General features: G+C 38.2%; 1 protein-coding gene across 12 annotated transcripts in view; it reads left to right on the top strand.

Moving 5' to 3' along the window:
• Window positions 1–24,587, top strand: part of ARID1B (AT-rich interaction domain 1B) — a 429,634-nt gene that overhangs the window by 116,102 nt on the left and 288,945 nt on the right. For 11 of the 12 annotated variants that reach the window (XM_048225999.2, XM_048225996.2, XM_026505119.4 and 8 more), the window contains exon 3: window positions 8,688–8,837. The exons of the other annotated variant lie outside the window; for it this stretch is intronic. In XM_048225999.2, the coding sequence (XP_048081956.1) occupies window positions 8,688–8,837 (150 nt within the window). The remainder of the gene's footprint in view (window positions 1–8,687; window positions 8,838–24,587) is intronic. 12 annotated transcript variants of the gene reach the window in all.

Genomic DNA, 24,587 nt, shown 5'->3' with positions numbered 1-24,587 from the left:
AAAATTTTACATAATAGTTAAGTTTGTAAAAAAAAAAAAAAAAACCCTTATTTTTTTATAAGAATTTTTAAAACTTCCGAGCTAAAGGAGAGGGTTAACTCAGCCGAGATTATGTTGGTTAGTTTTCAGGCCATAAAACAGCAGTGTTTGTGGCCCGGAAGTTATCTGTTAGGAATAAGGACATAGACCAAACGGAAGTGCGCTCGCTCCATAGCAACGTGAACTGTTTAACTGGCTTGTTTGTGCGGTTGGTCATCAGGCCTGGTCTGCTGTTTAAGACACTGCTTGGCCCTTGAATGCCTTGCCAACTCCTTCAACTCTGGGTCATCTTTTTTCTCTTACTCAAGGGAAGCTGGACAGATTTGAAGGAACTTAGCTTGAGTGTACAATGCATACAATAAGCACTCAATATACATTTGCTGATGGTTTCTTGTTTTTCAAGCATGAAGGAGTAATTTCAGGAATTTGTGGAGGTTTGTTGTTTTGGTTTTTTTCCTTAGACAAGCCTAAGGACAGGATTTATTTTTCTTTTTAAAATAAGAAAGTGTGAAAAAAAAAAGGACCTAAATTGTTTAGAAGTCTCAGTTGGGAACTTAGCTTAAGGGATTGTAGATTATGGCAGTTGTAGGATCTTGACCTTGTAAACTTCATTTATTACCCTCTAGCTCATTATTTTTGACTGGACATGTTGACACAATAAAATTTCCTCGTGCAATTGGTTCAACCACACATCGGCTTAGCATCTGAATTCCTTGCTGTGGGGAATTTTCAGTCTGACTCTTACGCATGAAAAACAGTGTTTGATCTTTCTGTGAAATCGGAAGCCAGCAGAATTTGCCACAGTAATGACTAAAATGTAACTGTCGCGAACTTATGATTTTTCCTGTGCTTTTTCCCTTCCTGTTTCGTGGAATTTACCTGGAGGGGCGCAAGCCTGTGATGAAAAACAAACAAATAAAAATTAAGGAGGCTTCTGCTTTAAGGCAAATTGTTATAACACACTTTTTTGATAACTCTTAAAAAGACCACAATAAATAATCCAGAATAAATTGCATTTTGTTCTAGATTCATGAAAAACACTGAGTTGGTTTAAGAAATGATAGATAACATTTTGGTGTTTATTCCTTTGGGCTATTAATTCTTTATTCAGATAACCACACACACACAGATTTTCATATTAAAAAATTTTTACTACATATATTGTTTTGTAACCTTCTACCCCTTAAGGTACACCTTAGTAATTGTTCTTGCTATTAAATACATATTATCTACAATGAGATTCATTAATAAGCTGATATTGAATATCTCCCCCTCTGACCCCCTGCCACAACCAGTCTCTGTTGATGGACATTTAGGCAGTTTCCATATTTTTCAGTAGGGATGCTTTCCCAGGGGTCCAGTGAATTCCTTGCTATACATATCTCTGCATACTTGTTTCACATTTTTTCTTAAGATATAATCTTAAAAGTAGAATTCTGGGTTGCAGAGATACTGTTTCTGTACATATTTTGACTCTCCTCGTATATTTGAATTTACATACTCACTGTGATTATTTCAATATACCCAATTGCTGTGTACTATTTTGGATTACGTAAAGTAGAAAATATGAAAACTCCCTGTTAAGCACCTGGGAACAGTCATTATCAAGTAGGGAATTTGCACGTAGTCATAAATAAGACAGTGATATGTTATAAAGCATGTGAAGTTAAAAGTTTACCTACTTTAGTTATTAAGTGTATATACGTATTCTACTAGTAGCTTTTAAAGGTATAACTTCCATACAATAAAATGCTCAGATCTTAATTAAGTGTACCATTGGATGAGTTTTGACATATATGTACATCCATGAAACTACCACCCCAATTAAGATACAGAATATTTTCATCACTCCCAGAAAGAAGCTTCATGTCTCTTTTTAGCCATTTGTTATATCCCACAACCCGTGTTGTGATATTTCTATTATCATAAATTAGGTTTGTGTGATTTTGAATTTCATATAAACAGAAAATACTGTGAGTTGAATGTGTATACACTTTAGTTCTGGAGGGAACTGTAATACCAAACCAAACTGTACTTCTTAGAACAAAAGGATCTGAAGCTGATATGAAAATTATATAGAGTAAGAACAATAGGTCTTTCTAAAGAACAAAGTTAGACCCTCCCTTAACTTATCCTATATACAAAAAATAAACTCAAAATGGATTACAGACTTAAACATGAGAGCTAAAGCTATAGAACGCTTAGAAGAAGGGCACCTGGCTGGCTCAGTCAGTGGAGCATGCAACTTTTGATCTCGGGGTTGTGAGTTCGAGCCCCACGTTGGGCATAGAGATTACTTAAAAAAAAAAAAAAATATATATATATATATATATATATTAAGATATATATATTTAAAAAATAAAACTCTCAGAAAACATAGGGGAAACCTTCATGACATTAGTTTGGCAGTGATTTCTTAGATGTGAAACCAAATGCACAGGCAACAAAGAAAAGATAAATTGGACTACATTGAAATTAAAACTTTGTGCATTAAAGAACACTATCAAGAGAATGAAAAGCAACCAACAGGAGAAAATATTTGTAAATCATATAACACATAAGGGATTAACATCCAGACTATACAATGCTCTCCTACAATTCAACAACAAAAAACAACCCAATTAAAAAATGGGCAAAGGACTTGAATACATTTTTCCAAATAAGATAAACAAATGGCCAATAAGCACACAAAAGATGCTCAGTATCACTGATGATTAGGGAAATGAAAATCAAATCCACAATGAGTATGATACCACTTCACACCCATTAGTATGGCTATTACAAAAAAACAAACAGAAAACAGCAAGTGTTGTCAAGGATGTGGAGAGATTGGAAGCCTTGTGCACTGCTGGTGGAAATATAAAATGGTACAGCCATTCTGAAAAACAGTATGGCGTTTCCTCAAAGAATTAAACGTAGAACCAGCAGATGATCCAGCAGTTCCCTACTGGGTGTTTATCCAAAGACTTGAACAGATGTTCGTATGTCCATTTTCACAGCAGTATTATCTACAGTAACCAAAAAGTAGAAACAAACCAAGTGTCCACGATGGATGACTAGATAAAATCACTTCCCTATATTAAAATGTCTGTGGTAAATTTAGGATGATGTGAAGTATTTCTTTTGATCTTAAATTATTTCCCTCTAAAAGGAAGGACAAAACTGGTAATGTAAATAGATTTGGATAATCCAGAGGTGACAGATCCGTAATAGAAACCAAGGTGTATTTTAGGACCATAACTTCCTAGCTCACGTCAAGGAGGATTATATCTGTTCCTAATGCTGTGGTGAGCTGTTGTGGAGATAGACCATTGGACTGGACCATTGTGGAGCTCAAAGCAGAAAGCCCTTACATTTATATGTCAGTGGTGTGTGATTCATAGTATGTGATTTATATACTTATTCCAGGAGGCTCGGTCAACAAATATTCATTGAGCTCTTACTACAGGCCAGGCCTTCTGAGTATAGTGATGAGCTAAACTGCCAAGTGCCCCCACCCCCTTTTTAAAAATTAGTTTCAGAGGTAGAATTTAGGAATTCTTCAATTGCATGTAACACCCAGTGCACATTACCTCCAGTGCCTCCTTAATGCCCATCACCCAATTATAAGGCCCCATTTTCTATAGAATTTATGTTCCAGGGGGTGTGGTGGGTATCCTCATAGATAAATTTAAGAAATCCCAGATTTGAAGGTGGTTGGGTTTCTTAAGGATTTAACAAATCCTTTCATATGCTAGTATATTATGTTTTATTTTTATGTTTATTTCTCAAACTTTTTTGATTATAGAATTTATTTCTGTGAATTCACTTGCCAGAACCGTCGTGAAATACTGGCGTAAAGTCCTTCCTTTCGGAGATTTACCAATCTGCCGGAAGCGTAGAAGACCATAATGAAGTCTTTGGCCTAATCTTGCCCCAGGTAAAGGCCTAGAAGAGATTAGGGCACCTGGCATTAGTAATCAGGGGTGGGTCTCTGGAGCAAAGTTCTAGCAGGGCCTCTTTAAATAAAGCAGCACAAGGCGTTTTGCTCTCCAGGCCCTCTCCAGTGGCCTGTCTCCTGCCTTGTGTGCGTGCTGGAGTAGTTTCCATGCCTCTGCCATTTTGCCACATCTGCTTCGTATCTTCCAGGCCGAAGCTCCACCCCATCTTTTATCCTCTCCCTTCTCCAGAGAATGTCATATATTTCCTTTCCAATGCATGCTTTTGTACTTTTACTATATATATGTATCCATGAACAATATATACTATTTTGTGTGTTAAAAATGTGTAAATGGTATTATGCTGCATTCTTTTCCTGCTTTTTAAAATTCAGCATTATATTATTCAGATTGCAACCATTTGCTGTGTAGGCTTTACTACCTTTTTTTTTTCTTTTTTAAAGAAAACTGTATAGAATTCCGTTTTATGGCTATAGCAAAGCCTGGTTTTTTCCCTTTGCGTACTGTGTTAGAGTTAGAGTGTGTCCTCTTTCTGGTTTTTGTAAATAGCATTGCATCAGATATCCTTCTTGGGACACATGTGAGTGTTTCATGGGTATATATTTACAAGGGGAATTGCTGGGTCAGAGGGTCAGTGCACCTTGGTGAGGAAATGGTTTTCTAAATCTTCTTTAGGAAGAAAATGGGAGAGAAGAAAAACCTTGATTATGTCTTCAGTTCTGAAGTATGAGCAAAGTAGTTCAGGGTAGGGTAAAATGAAAAATGGGCCCGGAATTTCAGCACGTTTAATGTGATACAGGGATGTGAAAGTTAATGCTCACTTTTTTTTATCAGAATGATTTCCTAAAATAAAATACTTAAATGAATCATTTTTTGCTCTACTTTCTCTCTCCAATAATATAGGAAAGCATTCATATTTCTTGGAAAATTGGAATAAATTTTTTGTTATTATGTGTGCTCACGCTCCACTCTAAGATCTTCTCTATTTAGAAATGAGTGAAATAAATTCCTGTTTTTCTTGTTTTTGATAACAGAAAAGCTCTGATCACAAGCATTTTCTGGAGATTTCCATTTAGTTTAGTGTAGTGATCTTTTTATTCAAACCATGATAACGGCCCAGAGCATTTGCTGGGTGATAATGACATGGAGGGTTAGCAGTTAATAGCCAAGAGTGCCGTGAGGCTGTGTGCATGAAGTTCGGTGTTTTGGCTGTTGGATGAAGCTGGACATACGTGTTTCAAAGAGTTGGTGGTACAAGTGATTTCATTTTTATGAAGGGTTACCTTCATTCATTTAATTTTTTATATAATAATCACTTGATTTAGTAATCCACTGAACAGCATCCATTCATTCAACAAACATTTAGTGACTTCCCGGAGGCATTCCAGGAATGTGGGAGCTCAGAGTCTAGTGATAAGGACAAACAGTAAACACAACATAATTAAGGGGTAGACTAAGTCCGATCATCTCCACTGTGGTAAAATAAAATTGGAAATGGCCTGAGGAAGATGACTGCGGCCAGGCTCGTGTAGTTAGGCTGGTCAGGGAAAGGGGGGGGCATCTGAACTAGAAGTGCTTTGTGACCCCAGCTCCCCTCACTTGGTTCCTGGTACGCAGTAACTCTAGGTTAAATTTCCCTTGCATCCAACACTGTGGTAATCTTACTTTACTTAGCCTGAGTGTGTTTGAGAACCAAGACATAAACAAGAAGACTCTCAGTAGCCAAATTGATTTTACAAAACTTGAGGCAGTCAAAGCTTGTGTGCTTCCCTCATGGACAAGTCCCCTGGGCCTTCCTGTTTTTTACCTCACGTCGCAGGTTTCTGAGTCCTCAGGAGGTTCTGGTGGGGACGGCGGTCAGAGTGATGCGCCACGGCTGAGTGCCTCGATGGCAGGTAAGACTGACGGCAGAGGGAGACCAGAGTTGCGCTGTGGGGTTCGTGCACACGGCTTTCGGCAGGAGGCCCTGGGGCCCTCAGTGTATTATGGCTCAACCTGTCGATTTATGTTTCATAATAATGACTGTTTGGTCATTTGTCAGAAAAACATATAATAGATCTTTGAAAGCCCTGCATCTAAGTTGATTAAAACAAAAGCAATATTGATCTTTAAAGAATTAGACTTCAGTTGTAGACAACTGAGGTATTATATTTAGAAACTGATTTTTAAAGATAAAACGTAGGAAATAATATTTTAGAGCCAGCACTACAACTTGTTTAATAAGTCTTAGCATCTGTATAGCATTCCAGGTAGGACTATTATATTGCTGGTTATAATATGAGTATGAATCAATAAAGAAAGTAACCCTGTTTTATAGACGGAGATGTGAGACGGGTGTCGTTATGTGATTGGCCACATTCAGACAAGTGAGGCACAGGGACTTGGATTTAGATCACGTAGATTTCCAACCCCGAGACTCTTCCACTAAACAGAATTTAGTGATCTCTGTTGCAGTGTGGGTCCCACGGAAGGACAGTAGAAAAGATTCAGTAGATTGGCCCTGGGACCCAGTTCTAACTGATAGCCCGATTGTACTGGGTTAGACATCACCTCATCCCCGGCTCACAGAGGATGAGGTGTCCGTTCGGTGAGTACCAGATGAATTAGGCCGTGTTTCTAAAAGGAGAGCAAATGGGTTTTAATTGTGGAAGACAGTAGTAAAATCTCCCAAGCAAAAGTTTTTTGATTTTGACGGTTTCTCCCCGGGTTTGCTGTGTTCCGCAGGCTGTTGCTGGGGTTCCTTTGAAAATTTGCTTATATCCCCACCCACCCTACCTTGCCCCCCCGGCACCCCGACTCGTCCCTAAGCTTTTCAGAGCTGGAATAGATGGTAAAAGAGTCTAATAAGTTCATGGCTGCTCTCGTGTTCGTTGCTGACTAGAATATGTCCTGTTGTTGTCTCTCTCAGGAAATGGAGCCCCCCTCCCCAAACGACACTTCCATATTGTGTGCAAGGGTTTCTGTAAACCAGAAAGTCAACATATTAAAGTGCAATTCATAGGGGAGTTGCCGGCTGTGTTGATGGAGCTTTACAGTCATTTTAACACTGGCAAAAGTGTTATCCTAACTGCTTCAAATCAAACTGCAAAGATGCTTGTGTGAAATATAGTATTAGATATCAAATCAACATATGGGTGCTGAACGGAAGGATATGTGTTGTGGTAGTACACGATACTCTAGCATGTGGAGTTGTATTTTATGGAAATTCTTTGGCTTGGCTTATGGCAGGGACATACATTCATTATGAGATATCAAGCTGTAAAATAAATAAAAGCAAAGAATTCAACTGTGCAGTTAAATGGTTTTCAATACCAACTTGTCTGCTCTACTAACTTAGGGTCTGTGTGATGAGGCATTTGTGAGCCATTGTGGCCAAATGTTTGTGATCATTGCTGACAGGCCTTGACAGTAATCTAAATCAGGTCACAAAGACAATGAACTGTAGCTTCTGCATTTTCCCCTTTTACTTCATCGTATGTGTTACGAATTATTGTGCTAATTGGTCTTAGAGGCAAAGTGTTTAGTATTTTCCTCCTTTTGCCATTTCTTCTTTTTCCCCATTCCGTATTTTATAGTGATTGCATTTTTAAATGTGTATCTGGAACTGATGACTGATTTCTTAACTGTGTGGGCTTATGGGTAGTTCTTGGGAGTGTCAAGTGGACCGTATTGTATTCTTAACAGGGTGACTTCACTATCCTCCTCTACGGACTGCTTTTGGCCATCCTGATACCTTGTTTTTCTTTTGCTCTGCTGCTCTCTCTCCCAATTAGAGAAGAAAGAAAGATAGACTTTTCATTTGAAAAAAAAAATTAAAAATAGCATCCATGGTGTATTTCTTGCATGAGGAAGGACTTTGAGCAAATATTTTAACGATTTTTAGGTTCATGTAAATTCGAGGTGGAGAAAGCTCACTTAGGCCATTGTTGCCTGTATCTGGTCTTTGCAGTCTAGCACACTTTGATTTACACCATTACCTGTTTTATCAACTAGGAAAATACTATTCTAATATTAGATATGAGTATCTTTCCTTTAAGAACTCATGTTGTTGGTTATATTGGGTTGTATACATAATACTGTCTTCTAAAAGGGTTGTATTGCAGTGTGGTTTCTTTTTGGCAAAAGCAGTAAATGGAATTGTTAATGTAACTGGTACAGTGTCTGCTCCTGTGTAGTTGGGATTTCTTGACCTTAGTGGAAACAAAACCACGCCTTATACATGTAGCCAAGTCACCAGCATCCTACAGAATATGAGCAAGTGGGCTTGGATGGTTGGAGTGCGTTTTAATTTGGAGCGTTTCAGGAGAATGGATTAACATAATGCTTCCTTGACTTTCTTAGCAGAGGGTATTTTTTTTGTGACATACAGCGTTTTATTCGCTTCAGGTGTACAATATCGTGATTCACCCACTCACCAGAGCCATATGTTTGTGTCGGTATTAGGAGATTTCCCCCACTGGATTTTTTGGGGTTATCAATATTTGATTATCTGATGAAATCTTATTTTTTCAAACAGATTATCTTTTTACCTCTGATAATATGTGAATAGAAGGCAGTGTGACGATTTATGTAATGGAGAGAAGATTAAAAATATTGAAATCAAGTGCTTAGCAAAGAGCCCACTTCATGTTGCTGAATCGAAACCGTATTTGATTCCATTGAATTTGCCCATTTTGACTTGCTCGCCTGTTTTGCTTGACTTGTTGACAGATGCCACCTCAGTATGGACAGCAAGGTGTGAGTGGTTACTGCCAGCAGGGCCAGCAGCCTTACTACAACCAGCAGCCGCAGCCTCCGCACCTCCCTCCGCAGGCGCAGTACCTGCCGTCCCAGTCCCAGCAAAGGTACCAGCCGCAGCAGGTGAGCGCCCCGGGCCCCCAGACCCCCAGGCCCCGAGCTTCCGCCAGGTCTGCCGAGGTCTGCGTTCCAAAGGCAGACTGGGCTCGGAGTCCTCTTCCTGTCCTGCTTAAAAAGTGCTGCTCTCAGTGGGAAAAAGTGTAGTTTTGAGAAAAGTGTAGAACTGAACCTAATGTAAACTGTTCGTTTGCTTATGGATGGATGTTTGAAATCGAAGAGTGGGGAGAGTATGCTCATTCAGAAAAATGGTTTTATTGATCATTTAATCTTGCCCGTTGCCACCTACATGGCGTTTTAATCTTGAGCTTTTTTTTTTTTTTGGTGTTTGTTTTAATGATAAGTGCTACTATATCAAAACATTGCTGCCTTTGGCAGTGTTATTCCTCTTAAACTAGCTTATAGACAGATAATCACTTCAGTTGCAATATATTAAAATACTAAAGGGAATCATGTACTTTAAGAATATTAAGCATTTTGTAGTTTAGCCTCATTAAATGCTCTTTTATGTTATTTGGCCATATATGTCCGCTTATGTGATTTGTAGAAAAATAGTACATATGCATTTGATAAAATGATTCAGTCTCATTTTGTTTTAGAGATTGTCACAGAGTGATCTTAAAAGGCGCTGTGAGCTCAGGACTCTTATTCTGAATCCAGATAAATGTTTCATGGTACTTCTAGTCATAAGCATCAGAATGTAACTTTCCATTTTATATTTTCCTTTCTCTTTTGTGGGGTGCTGTAGTGAAGGGAGGGTTATTCAGTTTTTAAAGCGTGTCTTGCACATCTTATAGAGATTGTTGACACTAAGCAAGGTATATAAATATGTGAAGCTTAATTTTAATTCAGCTTATTTTTTAAGTATTTTCTTGGGTTTGTTGGAGTCTTTCCCCATGTGACTTAAGAGTTCTAAAGAGAGTTTATAACTTTACTTTTTTTTAAAAGATTTTATTTATTTGATTTGGGGGGGAAAGAGCACAAGTGGGGAGGAAGGCGAGAGGGAGAAGCAGGCCCCCTGCTGAGCAAGGATTCCCAATGTGGGGCTCTGTCCCAGGACCCTGGGATCATGACCTGACCTAAAGGCAGACACTTATCTGACTGAGCCACCCAGGCGCCCTGAGAGTTTATGACTTTAAACAAAACATGTTAGGACAACAGCTGAGATCGAAGATCCTGTAGAATCTTGTTTTTTGCATATGTTTTTGAAATTCTGATATTATGTAAAGGGATGTATGGAGGTAGGAATGTATATTATTTCAGAGTTACTTGGTTTAGTCTTTTATTAAGATGTGGGAAAATTAAATAACCTTCCAATATCATTTCTTTTTTAAGTGAGACTGGTATCCGGGTTTATGAAAATAAAGTTACAGGCTTTTTCAAGGTCTTTCTAAACCTTATTGAACTTCTGGTTAGACAGAATGTTTTTTGTCGTGCCATCAAAATTTAAGAAGGACTGAATAGAGAGATTACATTAGTCATTTTACTTTAGTGCTAAAATGAATCTCTGATTGTAAAACCAGTTTGATTAAGGGTTCCGAGTGCTTGTCATTTCCTTCAAGACCAAGCTCAAATTTACTTCCTTTATGAAGCATTCACTGGTGACTTCTACCACATGGCAATTAGTTATTCAATATCCTTCACACTTAAATATTTAAAGCGTACTACAGATGAAATCTTACTTTAATGAATACTATTTTAATGTACGTTTAGGTCTATTTTATGCTTTGCTACTGTTATTTTATTGATTTGAATATGGTAAACCATATGGTAGGAAATACTGTCTGTGTGACCATGACTCTAACATAAATACTGTCATTTCTGTATATTCTGAGGAAGACAAAAATTCTTCAGACTATGTTGGAAAGTTTTTCTTGTTTTCATACTCCCTACCTGTAGAATGTCTAAGTGTTTTTTAAGTTGCATTACGCTCCTTATGGGACGAAGAGGTGGAAGTCAGAAACGGAGCTGAATCAGAGGGTCTTGTCTGATAGGAACAACTTCGGTTGTTAGGGAGTTCGGTGTTCCGATAGATTTGGAAAGTTTGTCTAGGAAATAAGATTTAGCATTTTAGATATGGTTAGTGCCTCCCAAAACAGTAATCCCCTCAAACTCTATCCCCAAACAAAGTAAAAATAACCAACAGAGTATTTTCAAAATCAAACTGAATTTTAATAAGAATTTGTCATTCTGAATTCACATACATTTAAAAACCAAAGAATCTCAGCCATGTTTAATGTAGTGAGCCAGTAGTTCCTAACAGACAGAGCATTCTTTTCTGCGGCCTTTCCTTTTGTTTCCAAACAGCATACATGGAGTGTTGATTTTTATATTAGGGAATCAATCAGCAAATAATACTTTGTGTCTTTTGTTAGTATGATTGATACAAAAAGTAATTTTAGGGTTCCATTAAGATACCTCACTCTGTGTCTTTAACATTTGTTAAAGTGTTATATTTTGAATAATCAATACATTGATATGTTTCAAAAATGAAAAAGCAGGAGGGAAAGGATACAAATAAAAGTCTCCCAGCACAGTCCTCCCCCCTCGTTCACCACCCATCTCACTCTTTGCCAGACAACCACTTTAGTACTTTATTATACAGCTTTCTGGAGTATCTTTATACGAAGAGGCAAGATACCATATTTTAATTTTTACTCTATTTTTAGACAAATGGTGACGTACTGTAACATACACACTGTTCTGTTCTTTGTCGTCCTCCTCCCCCACCCGCTGAAGTACAGTTTCTGTAGATCTTGCCACAGGAGGACATAAAGCAACCCTTCATTCTTTTTCATAGCTTCCTTTCATTTTATGGACATACCATGATAATATTTAACCAGTTCTCTTTTGATGGTCGTTTAGACTGTTTTTAATTATTTGCAAGTCAAACAATGCTGCCGTGATAAACTTTGCCTACGTATCATTTCATAAATATGCAAGTGTATGTGTATGATAAGTTCCTAAAAGTGGCATCAGTGTGTCAGTGGGTAGATGCAGTTTTGGTAAATATTGCCAGATTGTTCCTTTGAGGGATTGTACCAATTTATACTCACACCATCAGTATGGGAGAGTACCTGTTTGCCTACACATGTGCTGGTAGCATGCTTTACTAAGCTTCTGGATTTTTGCCAATCTGATAATGTAATTTTAATTTGCATTTATCTTGTTTTGAGTTGTATTGAATGTCTTATATACTTAAAAGCATTTGCTTTTCCTTTTTTTTTTTGTTTGTGAATTCGTATCTTTTTATCTTGCATTTTTCTATGCAGTTGTTGCTCTTTTAAAAATTGATTTAATAAAACTCTATATATAGGGAGACTGAATCTTTGTCTGTGATATGAGTTACTAACCACCCTCCCCCATTTTGTTATTTATCTTTTGAAATTAATTATGATTTATTTATCTACTTGGTCATGCAGAGGGGCTTTTTAAATTAAAAAAAAAGTTGTACTCAGAATTATCAATCTTTTATTTTAAGATCTCTGGATTTTTATTTAGTGGGAGTATGAGGCTTCCATACTCCAAAATTTACAAAGGAACTCTCCCATGTTATTTTGTAGTATTTTCATGGATTCATTTTTGCATTTCACTTACCCTAATCCAACTTAATTATTTCTTTGCTAGATCTTTAAATGCCTTGTCTTGTGTAGGCTGTTGTATTAGGGCTCTACAGAGAAACAGAATGCGTGTGTGTGTGTGTGTGTGTGTGTGTGTTCAGTTAGGATAAAGAGATTTATTGTAAGGGATTGGCTTATACAATTATGGAGGCTGGCAAGTCCCAAATCTGCAGCATGGCAGGTTGGAGACTCAGGAGAGCTGATGGCAGAGATGAAGTCTGAAGGTAGTTTGCTGGAGAATTCTCTTAGTTGGAAAGGCTGGCCTTTTTGCTCTATTAACACCTTCAACTGGAGGCCTACCCGCATTACTCAAAGTCACTGGCTTAAATGTTCATTTCATCCAGAAACTCTCCAAGTTGACACATAAAATTAACCATTCTAGTTGCCTTTCCCTGAATCTCCTCGGGTATAATGTTCGGGGTTCTTCTGGGGTTTTTATTCTTTTCATTGATCCTTCTATTAGTGCACCGACACTATACTGCTTTATTATTTCTTAGGGTTAGTATATCTTCACTACTGTTCTTTTTCAGTTTTCTTGGCTATTGTGTTTATTATGGCTATCATGGACATCAGTAGTGATGTCTGTAAAACCAACAATAACAATAAACTCTTCATTTCTTACCCTGCTTTTTCCTAAGAATTTTTTCCTTTTTGTTGTTACAATAATGGGGTCTTTTTTTTTTTTAATCTACCCTTTTCTTTTTCTGTGAGACAGATGATAATTATAAAAGAGAAACAGAAAAACAAAAATAAGTACCTAATTTGAACAATTTTTGCCTTGTTGAAGCCCACTGACCACAGATGAAGACCATGCTTATGATAAAACAAGTTGGGTTTATTTAGTTTGGGTTGTTACAGGCCAGAGAGAATGCGTACGTTCTTGAGAGCCTCAGGGGCCTCATGGAAAGATGCAGGAGTTGGGGTTCGTGCTGGGTGATTCTAAGAGGGATTAGGGAAGGTGGGGGTCAGTCCTGGATAGGCTGCTCTCAAAAAGCTGGGACATTTGGTAATTAGATGTCATAATTTTTATCCACGAGACAGGACAGTTGAAGTGGGGCCAGATTGTCATGGATAAAGAAGCAACAGCCACTTAAAGTAGTTAGAAGAGATGGGTGTTCAGTCATTTTTATTGTCGAAAAGTGACCTCATCCAACTCCACTTTCAGTCCTGGTTCTGTGCTGTGGTCTGCTTGTTCCTCTAGCCAGGTTTCCTTCTCTTCTTGCACCCGCATTCTGCCACCTGTCATCTTCCTGAAGGACTTCTCTCTCCATTTCTCCATTGTTCAGGTGGTTTTAAATTTCCTTTAGAACATTCTTCAAAAAGAATTGTAGTTTTTTTGTTGAAAATAATTCTGTATGCCTTATATTTTTGTTGCCATTGTAAATTGTATCCTTTTCAACATTGATTTCCTCATTGTTATTGGTGTATATAAATCTAATGAACTTTATATGTTAAACTTTTTTTGGTTCAGTGACCCTTTAAGTTCTTGTTAATTCTACCAATGCTTTATAGATTCTCTTAGGTTTTCTCAATTTTTTTAAAAGTTGCTTTTTAAAAAAAATTCACCCCAAACCCCCTCTTTTTTTTTTTATAGATTAGCTTCTCCAAAGCATTGTTTGAAAGGGCTATCCATTCTTTTTTTTTTTTTTTTTAAAGATTTTATTTATTTGTTTGAGAGAGAGAGAGTGAGCACAGAGGGATAAGAAGAAGCAGGCTCCCTGCTGAGCGGAGAGCCCGATGTGGGGCTCGATCCCAGGACCCTGAGCTCATGACCTGAGCCAAAGGCAGACACTTAACTGACTGAGCCATCCAGGTACCTCAGGGCTGTCTATTCTTGTATTCTCTGGGACTTAAAAGAAGGCTTTCAGCATTTCATCATTAAGTATAATGTTTGTATACTTGTATAAACAAGTTTATTTATTTAGTGGCTGCCCACTACTGGGCAGAAAAGTTCCCCTCCTTTTCTAGTTTGCTAAGGGATTTTTTCATGAATGAATGCCAAATTTTATCTTATGTGTGTGTGGGTTTTTGTTTTTTTTTTTTTTAAATAACTATTGATATCGTCACTTTGTTTTTCTCTTCTAATCTGTTGTTGGGGGTATGTTATGTGTGTCTTTTTGTTTTAAAGATTTAAATCAAACATGCTTTCTGGAATAAACCTAGCCACATGACATGATATAGTATCTTTTTATACATCACTGAATTCAGTTTTACTGACATTTCTTTAGGTTTCTTGAATCAGTGTTCATGAATGAAAGTGACTTGTAATTATTTTTGTAAGGTTTTGGTGTCTGTTATGGAGTTTTGTAAAGGAATTGGAGAGTAGTCTCTTTTTTAAATCTACTGGAAGAGATTATGTTAAAGTTTGGAATTAACCTGTTTTATTGAATGGTTGAAGTGTCTGTAAATAAAGGCATGTGTAGCCCTTGATTTTTAGCTTCTGTCCCTTTGCTGTTTTTTTTTACTTTTGATCTTATTTCCTTTGTGAATATAGGTGTTTTCAAGTTAGCAATTTCTTCTCGAGTCAGTCTTTTGATTTTATATATATATGTATAAATATATGTTATGTATATAAATTATAAATCTGTATGTTTATATATGTATATATAACTAAATACCCATACAACACATATATATATTCCTGTATATTAGGAATTTATTTCATCCAGCTTTTCAAATTTATTAACATTGTTCATAGACATCATCATTAATTTCTGTAACATCCAGAGTTTAAGGCATTTTATTTTATTTTTAAAGATTTTGTTCATTTATTTGAGAGACAGAGAGAGAGAACACAAGCACAGGGTGGGGCATAGGGAGAGAGACAGAGACCGAATTTCAAGCAGACTCCCATTGAGCGCAGATCCCAATGCGGGGCTTGACCTCAAAACCCTGAGATCATGACCTGAGCCAAAATCAAAAGTTGGATGCTTAACTGACTAAGCCATGAAGGTGCCTCTGGCATTTTAATTCATAATGTTTTACCCTTTTTTTTTTTTATTCTTGACTGATCGTGTCAGTGGTTCACCTTTCCAAAGCAACTTTAGTTATGTCCTGTTACATGTTCTTTTTTAAAAGTTTAGTTAAAACATTCTGTTCTGCTTCGATTATGTCTTGCTTTCTATTTTACTGATGTTTATTTTGCCGTTCTTTTTTTCAGTCAAGTGAATGCTTAGCTTATTTGAAACATGTTTGTCTCATGGAGCAAAATGGAAGACTAAAAAATTTCCTCTTCACTACTGCTTTGGCTGAATCTCTCAGATTTTGATATGCATCATTTCTGTTTTCTTTTAGTTCTAAGAATTTTCTTATTTCCCTTCTTTTTTTTTTTTTGGAAGACAGTTTTATTGAGTCCTGGGTTTTCTTCCCTCCAAAAGATCGATGTATGTTTTTGCAGTTGGCTTTGGACACAAATCATCTGGAACCACATTTTGTGTTTTATTTTGTAGTTTTATTATAAAAATAATTCTTACTATGCTGATAAACAGAATGATGTACTCACCTGCCACCATAATTCCTTGCATTTACTAGCCTATGCATATACAGGTATCTTCAGTTGTCCTCAGAATTCCTTTATAGTATGTTTTCTTCAAGCAGAATTCAAAGAAATATGATACATTGATTTGGTTCTTAAGTCTTGTTATCTGGAACAGTTCCTTCTTCCCCTATCTGCATTAGAGCCTTTGGCATGTTGAAAAACTGAGTCAACTGTCCTGTGAAATGGCTTGGTTTGGTTCTTTTCTCTTGATGTGGCTTAATTTGTTCATATAGCCCCTCTAATCCTATAACATAAACAGCTTTGTTTGTGGTTGTTGTAAATCACGTTCCCAACATGTAAGGCATTGTTCCTGTTCAACTGAGGGGTCGGTGACCTCTCTGTGAGGTGAGGAAGCCTCCGAGCCTGCCTGTCCGGTGACCATTAGCTGTCTTCCAGCTGAGTGTGTGGAGACATTGTGATGAAGACACGCCTCTTCCTTTGTGCTCTGTCCAGATCGCTCAGCAACAGACTCGAGGAGTATAACACATGCTTTAGGCCACTAAGTGTTGGGCAGTTTGTGACATATCATTACTGACTGACATGGTGTGAACACTTCATAGGTGATGCTGTGAGCGTATTACATCAGGATAAACATAATGTTTTGTTGTTCCACTGTAGTGATGTCAAGATTGATCAGTGGGTTCGGGTGATGATGGCTTCTGGGACCACTTTCAATAGAATTATCTTCTTGAGGTTTTTGCAGACCACACCATTAAGTGTTAATTTTGACCAGAAACCCTGATGAAGGTTAGCTTGTGGTTGCTAATTCTCAGTGGAGCCATTTTCAAATTCTTCCTACCTCTGAGTATCAAGTTCAAGACAGGTATTTCTCTGTTCTCTTTAGTGGGTTTTCATGTTCTCATATGATGGGTATAGCCCTTCTGAGTCTCTAATTTATTTGAGATGTATGGTCTCATATTTAGTCCCTTTTGGCAGGCCCTGGACTTTTCCTTTTCCCTGTATAGTCCTCCAGTGTAAAGTTAACATCTATAGCAAGGCAGCCTCTATCGTATTGCTCCTACTTTCTGTGTTCTTGGTTTACTTTCTGTGTGCTTTTGGTTTCACTCACATTCATGCCAAGTCTGTGATCCATTTAAAATATCATTTTATCCAGTATTTTAGATATTTAAATCAATTTAAATACATTTTAAGTATCTAATCTGCCACATGGCTAGAACTGGTCCTCTTATATTTTCTAGCTCTTTATTTGATATCCTTTACACAGTTTAAAATGATAATAGGCATGTAATAGAATAGCTTATAACATACAGACAGTACATTCTCATTTTATAATGAAACTTTTCTAATGCCTCCTTTATTCTTTGGAAATAAAATTCATATTTAATACGTGATCTACACCAAATTTGTAGATAATATGTTACCTACACAAAATTTCAAACAAGGCAGAATAATGCACTAACTTTATATGGATAAACTGTCATATTAATTAAATGCTGAGGCATAATTATATTGGAAGACTTGTGAAATAGGCACTTGCATGTGCGTGTGAGATCACTGAACTTGGCAACTACAAAATGAGTGTTTTAGCAACTCCGATATCTTAAGCAGGGTTGTCAGTGGTGATTCATCTTTTAAGATGGTGAGCAACTCCTGGTCGAAGTCTGAACAAAACAAAGGATAATTTTTCCTCAATATACATGGTAGTTTTATTCCTGGAAAATTCAATATGTAATAAAATTATTTTAAGAGTAATTTGTTAATTTAAGAGTAGTTTGTTTTTACATGCAAAACAGAGTTCTAGGCTCAGACAAATAATTAGCTTTTTGTGTGATTTTGTGTAATAATTGTGAAGTCGCTGTGCAAATGAGGAATATAGGTACATTGCATGAACAATTTGAAATCGTGAGCAGGGTTTGAATCCATGGGATCTAATACCATACAACAGTAATTATATAAAATGAAAATATAGGACTTTTTAAAAAATGATTTTATTTCTTTATTTGAGAGAGAGAGAGAACATGAGGTAGAGAGGGGCAAAGGGAGAGGGAGAAGCAGAAGCAGGCTTCCCGCTGAGCAGGGAGCCTGATGAGGAGCTGGATCCTAGAACTCCAAGACCATTACCTGAGCCGAAGGCAGACGCTCAACCGACTGAGCCACCCAGACGCCCAGTACAGAACATTTTTAATAACATGTTCACGGAGTTGTTTAACAGAAAAGGTAAGTTAGCCCAAGGTGTGGAGATACCGTAAATTTGTGAATAAGGTACACACACACCCAGTAGGAATCAGTAAGAATGTTGTCTAAATTACTACAGTTTTTTTTTTTTTGGACCCCATGTGTTTCTTTGAAATTAACTGCAATTAACATGTAATGTGAATAATATTTTAAAATTCTGTGTAAAGGATGCTAATCAATGACAAAAGGAACGACCCGTTTCAGCAGTACAGCAGGTCAGATATTCTGAACGTGTCTCTGCTGAGCAAAAACGTCTAAAATGGTGGCTCCGTTCATAGGGAGACATATAGTTCAATTGATCCTTTCTCATTTTTTTAAAAAAAATATTTATTTGAGAGAGAGAGAGAATGAACGGAGGGGAGAGGCAGGGGAAGAGGGAGAAGCAGACTCCCGTCTGAGCAGGGAGCTGATGCGGGCTTGATCCCAGGACCCTGGGCTCATGACCTGAGCCAAAGGCAGACACTGAACTGACTGCGCTACCCAGGCACCCCGATCCTTTCTCATTTTTACCGTTTCTCACAGCCCTCATGTCATCCCTTTCCTCCTAACCCAGCGAGAATTCCTCATCCATCGTTCTCATTACTTGTCTGTGTAGACTCTTACTATATTGTTCTGTCCCCTCCCGGTCTTACAAACCAACTTCAGCAACTCTGATGAGAACCATCTCTGTGTCCACTCCAGAGGACTGGGGTAAGGAAGGACGGAGGGAAGACTCTAACTTCTTTAAGTTCCTGACCGCTGACCTCAGCTGACCCCAGCAGACCCACGCGCCAGACCTCCACTTGCCCTAGAGCTAGTTCACATTCCCGTCTGTCTTCACCTCTCCACTCTTTAAGCTGGTGATGTTGTTTCCTATTTCATCAAAGAAGTGCAAGCAGTTGGGAGAACTTAACATACCAACCAACCTGTGTCTGCACATACGCTGTGCCTTCTGGTATACTCTGGTTGAAACCTCACGATCCTGTGCGCGTACCATGCCGTGCATTGTGGAGTTCTAATGGGAGTAACCAAAAACAAAAAACAAAAAACAAAAAAAAAAAACACCAGCTTTTTCTTTCTTTCTTTTTTTTTTTTAAAGATTTTATTTATTTATTTGAGAGAGAGAGTGAGTAAGGGAGAGCGCATGAGCAGATGAGCAGGGGGGAGGGGCAGAGGGAGAGGGAGAAGCAGACTCTGCGATGAGCAGGGAGCCCGATGGAGGGCTCAGTCCGACGCTGGGATCATGACCTGAGCCTAAGGCAGATGCTTAGCTGACTGAGCCACCCAGGTGCCCCACAACCCACCTTTCTTGACCCAAACCAACAGCAACCTATTTCTCTCTTCATTCACCGTCGTCATTTGCTGTTACCCTTGAGCTGACTCCAGATAGGCTTTTATTTTGACCACTCTGCTGAACCAGCTCTTTTCAAAGCTGCCAGTGTCTTATCTGTTATGTGTCCAATCAGCAGCTGTCATGTTTCCATATTACACCTGTGGGAGCACTTGATGCAGGTGGTAATATCTTCCTTCTTGGAGCACTTTCTTGTTTCCTGGGACACCACTCTCTCCTGCCTTTCTTTTTACCTTGCTGGCCACTCTGCTCTCCTTTGCTGGTTTTTCTTTGTCTCCCTGACCTTCAAAGGTTGGTCTGTGGTCAGGGCTCAGTGTTGGAGCCTCTTCTGTTGTCTTTACACACTTTACCTGTGTGATCTCATTCAACCTTATGGCTTTGAATATCATCTAGAGGTTAAACCTTTCAAATACATTTCTGCAACCTGGACCCCTCTCCTCCATTCTGTAACTGTATGCCCAGCTGCTACTTGGCATCTCGTGATGAGTGTCCTAACAGGCTTTTGAAACTCCGTATAGCCAAAGCAAACTCAGGACTCACTTCTTCCACAAACATGCTCTTCTGTATTTCCCTCTCGCAAATCCTCCATAACACTTTGGTCAGAAACTTTGAAATCTTCCTTGAATCTTTTTCTTTCAAACTCATTTTACCTTTGAAACATGTTCATCATCTAAGTAGATCTCACTAGTTTTATTGCTACCACTTTGGGCCAAGGCATCATGATGTCTTACTCGAAGTGTTCCAGGAGCTCCTAACTGGTCCCCACCTTTCAGCGCCCTTGTTTACTACAGGATGCAGCAGCCAGAGAGATGCTTTATGGTGGCTGGTGCCCCACCTGGTGGCGTACCCTCCCCGGTTCCCTCCTGCCTTCTTTCACACTGGTCATCTTGTGGTGCTCATCTCAAGGCATTTTTACTTATTGTTTGCTCTGCCTGGAAGGCTCTTCTCCCAGATTGCTACAGGGCTTTTCCTTGGAACTCTTCCAAGGAAGACTTAACTTCTTTGAGGTCTTTACTCAAATGATACCTCATCAGGCAAGCCCCCTTCCCTGGCCACTCCGTGTAAAACAGAGCAACCCCCCTTTCTCCCCGCGCTCCTTTTTACTTGACCATGTTTTCCTTTTCTCCGTGGCCCCAATCTCTAGGTAACGTGTTACTGCCCTTTTCAGTGGCTCCCCCACTAGGATATAAGCATTATGAGCGGAAGGACTTGGTTTTGTCATCGCTGTGTCCCCAGTAACTAGCACAAAGTAGAAGCACATGATATACATGTTGACTTAATCACTCAAAAATATTTTTTATTTACTAGTACATAGTAAGTAGACTTTACAGTGTTGAAGAAAATAAACATTTACTGCCAAGTATTTAGACTTTGAAAGTGCTTTGATATTGCAGACAGTGCTGTACTGAGCATTTTATAGGTGACTGCTTTGTGCTTCACGTGTGCGTGTATGTGTGTGCACACTTGCACAAGTTTTTACTTGTAAACTCCACAAATGGAATTTCTGGGTAAAATAACAGGCACATTTTAAAGACTTGGTGTTTTACCAAATTCCTTTCCAGAAGGTGTTAAGAAATGATACCTCCTACCAGCTCTTGTATATTCATTTTCATATTTATTTTTCCAGTGGTATTTATCTCTAGTAAGGATTCTACATAGTTATTTTTTTTGAACCCCAGCAATGTTAAGGAGACCTCACAGAATTTTGAACTAGATATAGAACCTGCCTGATGTGTTACTTTGGTCATAGATTGAATAGATAATAGAAATTTGATCTCATCAGCAAGAAGTACACAGTTGGACATTTGTTAATTTTTTTATTTACCTTTGACTCAGAGGCTCCAAAATTATCACAGAGTCTTATTATTTGCTTTCATTACCATTTGTTTCTTTCCTCTGCTATTTTAGGAGGTCAGAAATAGAACTACAAAGTAAGAATAGGCCTGATTGATTCTTCCTGTTGTAGACCAAGAGAGAATGACCAATGTAACAGTGAAATCCACTGTCCATTTGGCAGACAGTGTATTTACTCAACCCTCTGATGCTTCCTTCTTAAAAAGAATATTAACTTTTAAGGCTTAAAAAAAAAGCCCAGCTATTTGAAGAAGTTGCTTCCATATTAGAGTGTTTTTGCACCCCTGCTTACTTCCTCAAACTGCTTTACCTAAGATTTGATATTTTTGTGTAGTAGGGAAAACCTTTAATGCCAAAAGTTTTCACTTCTTTGTTTTTTGTTTTGTTTCAAAGGTTCCATTTGCCTTCCATTTCCTCAGTTTTGGGTTGGGAAGTATTATGTGGGGTCTATTTCCTGGTTCACTGTTGCCTCTTAACAAACTCTCATTACCTTTCTCTCTCCCCTTCTTCCTGAAGACTCATAATCTTGTCCTTTTATCTCTACTTCCTGTTCTATTCAAATCCAGTCTTGTGAGATGCTGAAGAGAGAGGTCTTGTTGTCCCTTGTGGTACAGATTCTCCTGGACCTTTCACCCACTGCCTCCTAACGGATGCACTTGTTAGGTGTCGAAGGGAGTGTGCCAAGAATCCGGTAACCTGCAAGTAGTCATGTGGTATGGAAACCGCCTGTCAGGACGCTTTTCTTTGACAGTGGTCTTCTGCTGACTCAGCTCCACCTCTAGGACTGTGACAGTTGGTAGCCAGAATCTCCTCTCTGTTTTCATGGCTTTAAACTACACTGTTGTTTGCATCGCCAGAAAAATCTTTCTTTCTTTAGAGAAGATTTGTAGGAGGTACTCCATTCAAAATAAGTTCCAGTTTATTTCAAGAGAATATATCAGGATGAATCTTTTTAAAAACCCAAGTGTAAAGCAGTGAGAGAATTTCAAACTACACGTTTTAGGTATAGCTTTTCTTCTAGGTGATAGACTTCTCTGATACTTGAGAGAACTATTGACCATTATGAATGCATACTTCTCAAAATACAACTTTATCTTTTTACTTATTATTTTTTTAAAGACGTTATTTATTTGAGAGAGAGAGAGAGGGAGAGCACAGAGGGAGATTGAGAGGGAGAAGCAGGCTTCCCGCTAGGCAGAGAGCCCACAGTGGGGCTTGATCCCAGGATCCTGAGATCATGACTTGAGCCAAAGGCAGATGCTTAACTGACTGAGCCACCCAGGCACCACCAAATTTATCTTTTTAATTTTTTTTAACCTTTGTTTATTGGGAAAATTGAAGAAGACAGGATGGTTAGGAAAAGAAAACATAAACCATTTATTGAATGCCTTTGTGATTGAAAATGCTTTGTATGTTGGGAATTCGGTGATTAATCAAATATGTTTCTGACCTGAAGGGACTTCTGGTAAAGTGGAAGGGTTGACATGGCAAGATAATGACAGTATGGTGGGAGAGGTATGTTTTTGAGCATGACTGGATGTTGGTAAAAGTACCTCAGAGGAAGTTTTGAAGGATGAGTTAAGAGTTGCTTGTGAGAGAAGAAGAAATGATCCTGAGGGTAGGACTGATTCTTTGTTAGTGAGAATGGAGGTAATGTTCAACCATGAATGGAACTAAGTAAGACTTGAAGTTTGGTTAAAGTAGTCAAGGTCAGGGGCACCTGGGTGACCCAGTCAGTTAAGCGTCAGCCTTCAGCTCAGGTCATGATCCGGGTCCTGGGATCGAGCCCCACACCGGACTCCCTGCTCAAGTGGGAAGCCTGCTTCTCACTCTTTTCCCAGCTCACTATCTCTGTCGTGCTCTCAAATAAATAAATGAAATCTTAAAAAAAAGTTGTCAGGGTCATTTAGAACATGACTGGTTACTTACATTGCTTTCCCTCAGTGATTAAAAATGAAATAAAAGATTATTCAATGATTTCTTTACGCAGAAAATAGTACAAGCTGAGCAGTTAACTTGTAACAGTGCATTACTTCATAGTCGAACCAAGTGGAAGTCTAAGTCTACTTTGATATGAGGAGGTGGACACAAGTATTTGAATTATATTTTCTAAACTGCACTTTAGGGACACCTGGGTGGCTCAGTCAGTTAAGTGTCTGCCTTTGGCTCAGGTCATGATCCCAGGGTCCTGGGATCAAACCCTGGGTCATGCAGGGCTCCCTGCTCAGCAGGGAGTCTGCTTCTCCCTCTCCCTCTGCCTGCTGCTCCCCCTGCTTGTGCTCTCGCTCTCTCTCTCAAATGAAAAAATTTAAAAAAATCTTTAAAAAATAATAAATAAAATGCCACTTTATTTTATTTTTTAAGATTTTATTTATTTATTTGACAGAGAGAGAGGCAGTGGGAGAGGGAACACAAGCAGGGGGAGTGGGAGAGAGAAGCAGACTTCCTGCTGAGCAGGGAGCCCGATGCAGGGCTCGATCCCAGGACGCTGGCATCATGACCTGAGCCGAAGGCAGACGCTTAATGACTGAGCCACCCACGTGCCCCTAAAATGCCACTTTATTTAGACATCTTCATGGTGAGCAGTTTTCAAAAGGAGATACAGTAAACTTAAAAGTATTTAGCAAATGGGAATCATTTTGGAAAGATGGGGAGATAGCATTCAAGTATGAGTATAAAATACTTGAGGATTAATAACTTGCCACTGAAATAAGTCACTTAAAGGAGTTCCAAAGTTTCATTAGGAATATTGGTGATGATCCATTGTGGCATAAATATTTCCTTATTATTATTGTTATTTAATTATTTAATCTATGTTTCTTATTACTTCTGTGACACAATGTTAATTTATAAGCTCCTCCTTATTCTACAGCTATTGGGGAAAATTAATCATAGAAAGCCTGTATTAAATCACTGAAGTCCTCATATCATTTGTTTTATAAGATTTTGTTATAAAAACAAAGAGAAGGACATTTATAGTTTGTTGCCATTAATTGCTTAATGTTTAGATATTAACACAGGAATCTATTAATTAACTTGATAGTAAAAACTATTGGAATGTAGGTTGATAAAAATTTTTCTTTGTTTTAAAGGAGATTACTACTGCAGCCTTGGGTTATGTTTGGATTTTGAATCTCCTCCTTTTTTCTTGCTTACCCTGTTTGCAATTGTCTTAGTCTTTGAACCGTTGCTAGGGGGAATTTCTTTTAATTTTAAAG

Source organism: Ursus arctos, unplaced genomic scaffold (assembly GCF_023065955.2).
Source record: "Ursus arctos isolate Adak ecotype North America unplaced genomic scaffold, UrsArc2.0 scaffold_13, whole genome shotgun sequence".
Lineage (NCBI taxonomy): Eukaryota > Metazoa > Chordata > Mammalia > Carnivora > Ursidae > Ursus > Ursus arctos.
The sequence above is the reverse complement of the archived record's forward strand: the minus strand, read 5'-3'. Positions and strand labels throughout refer to the sequence as shown.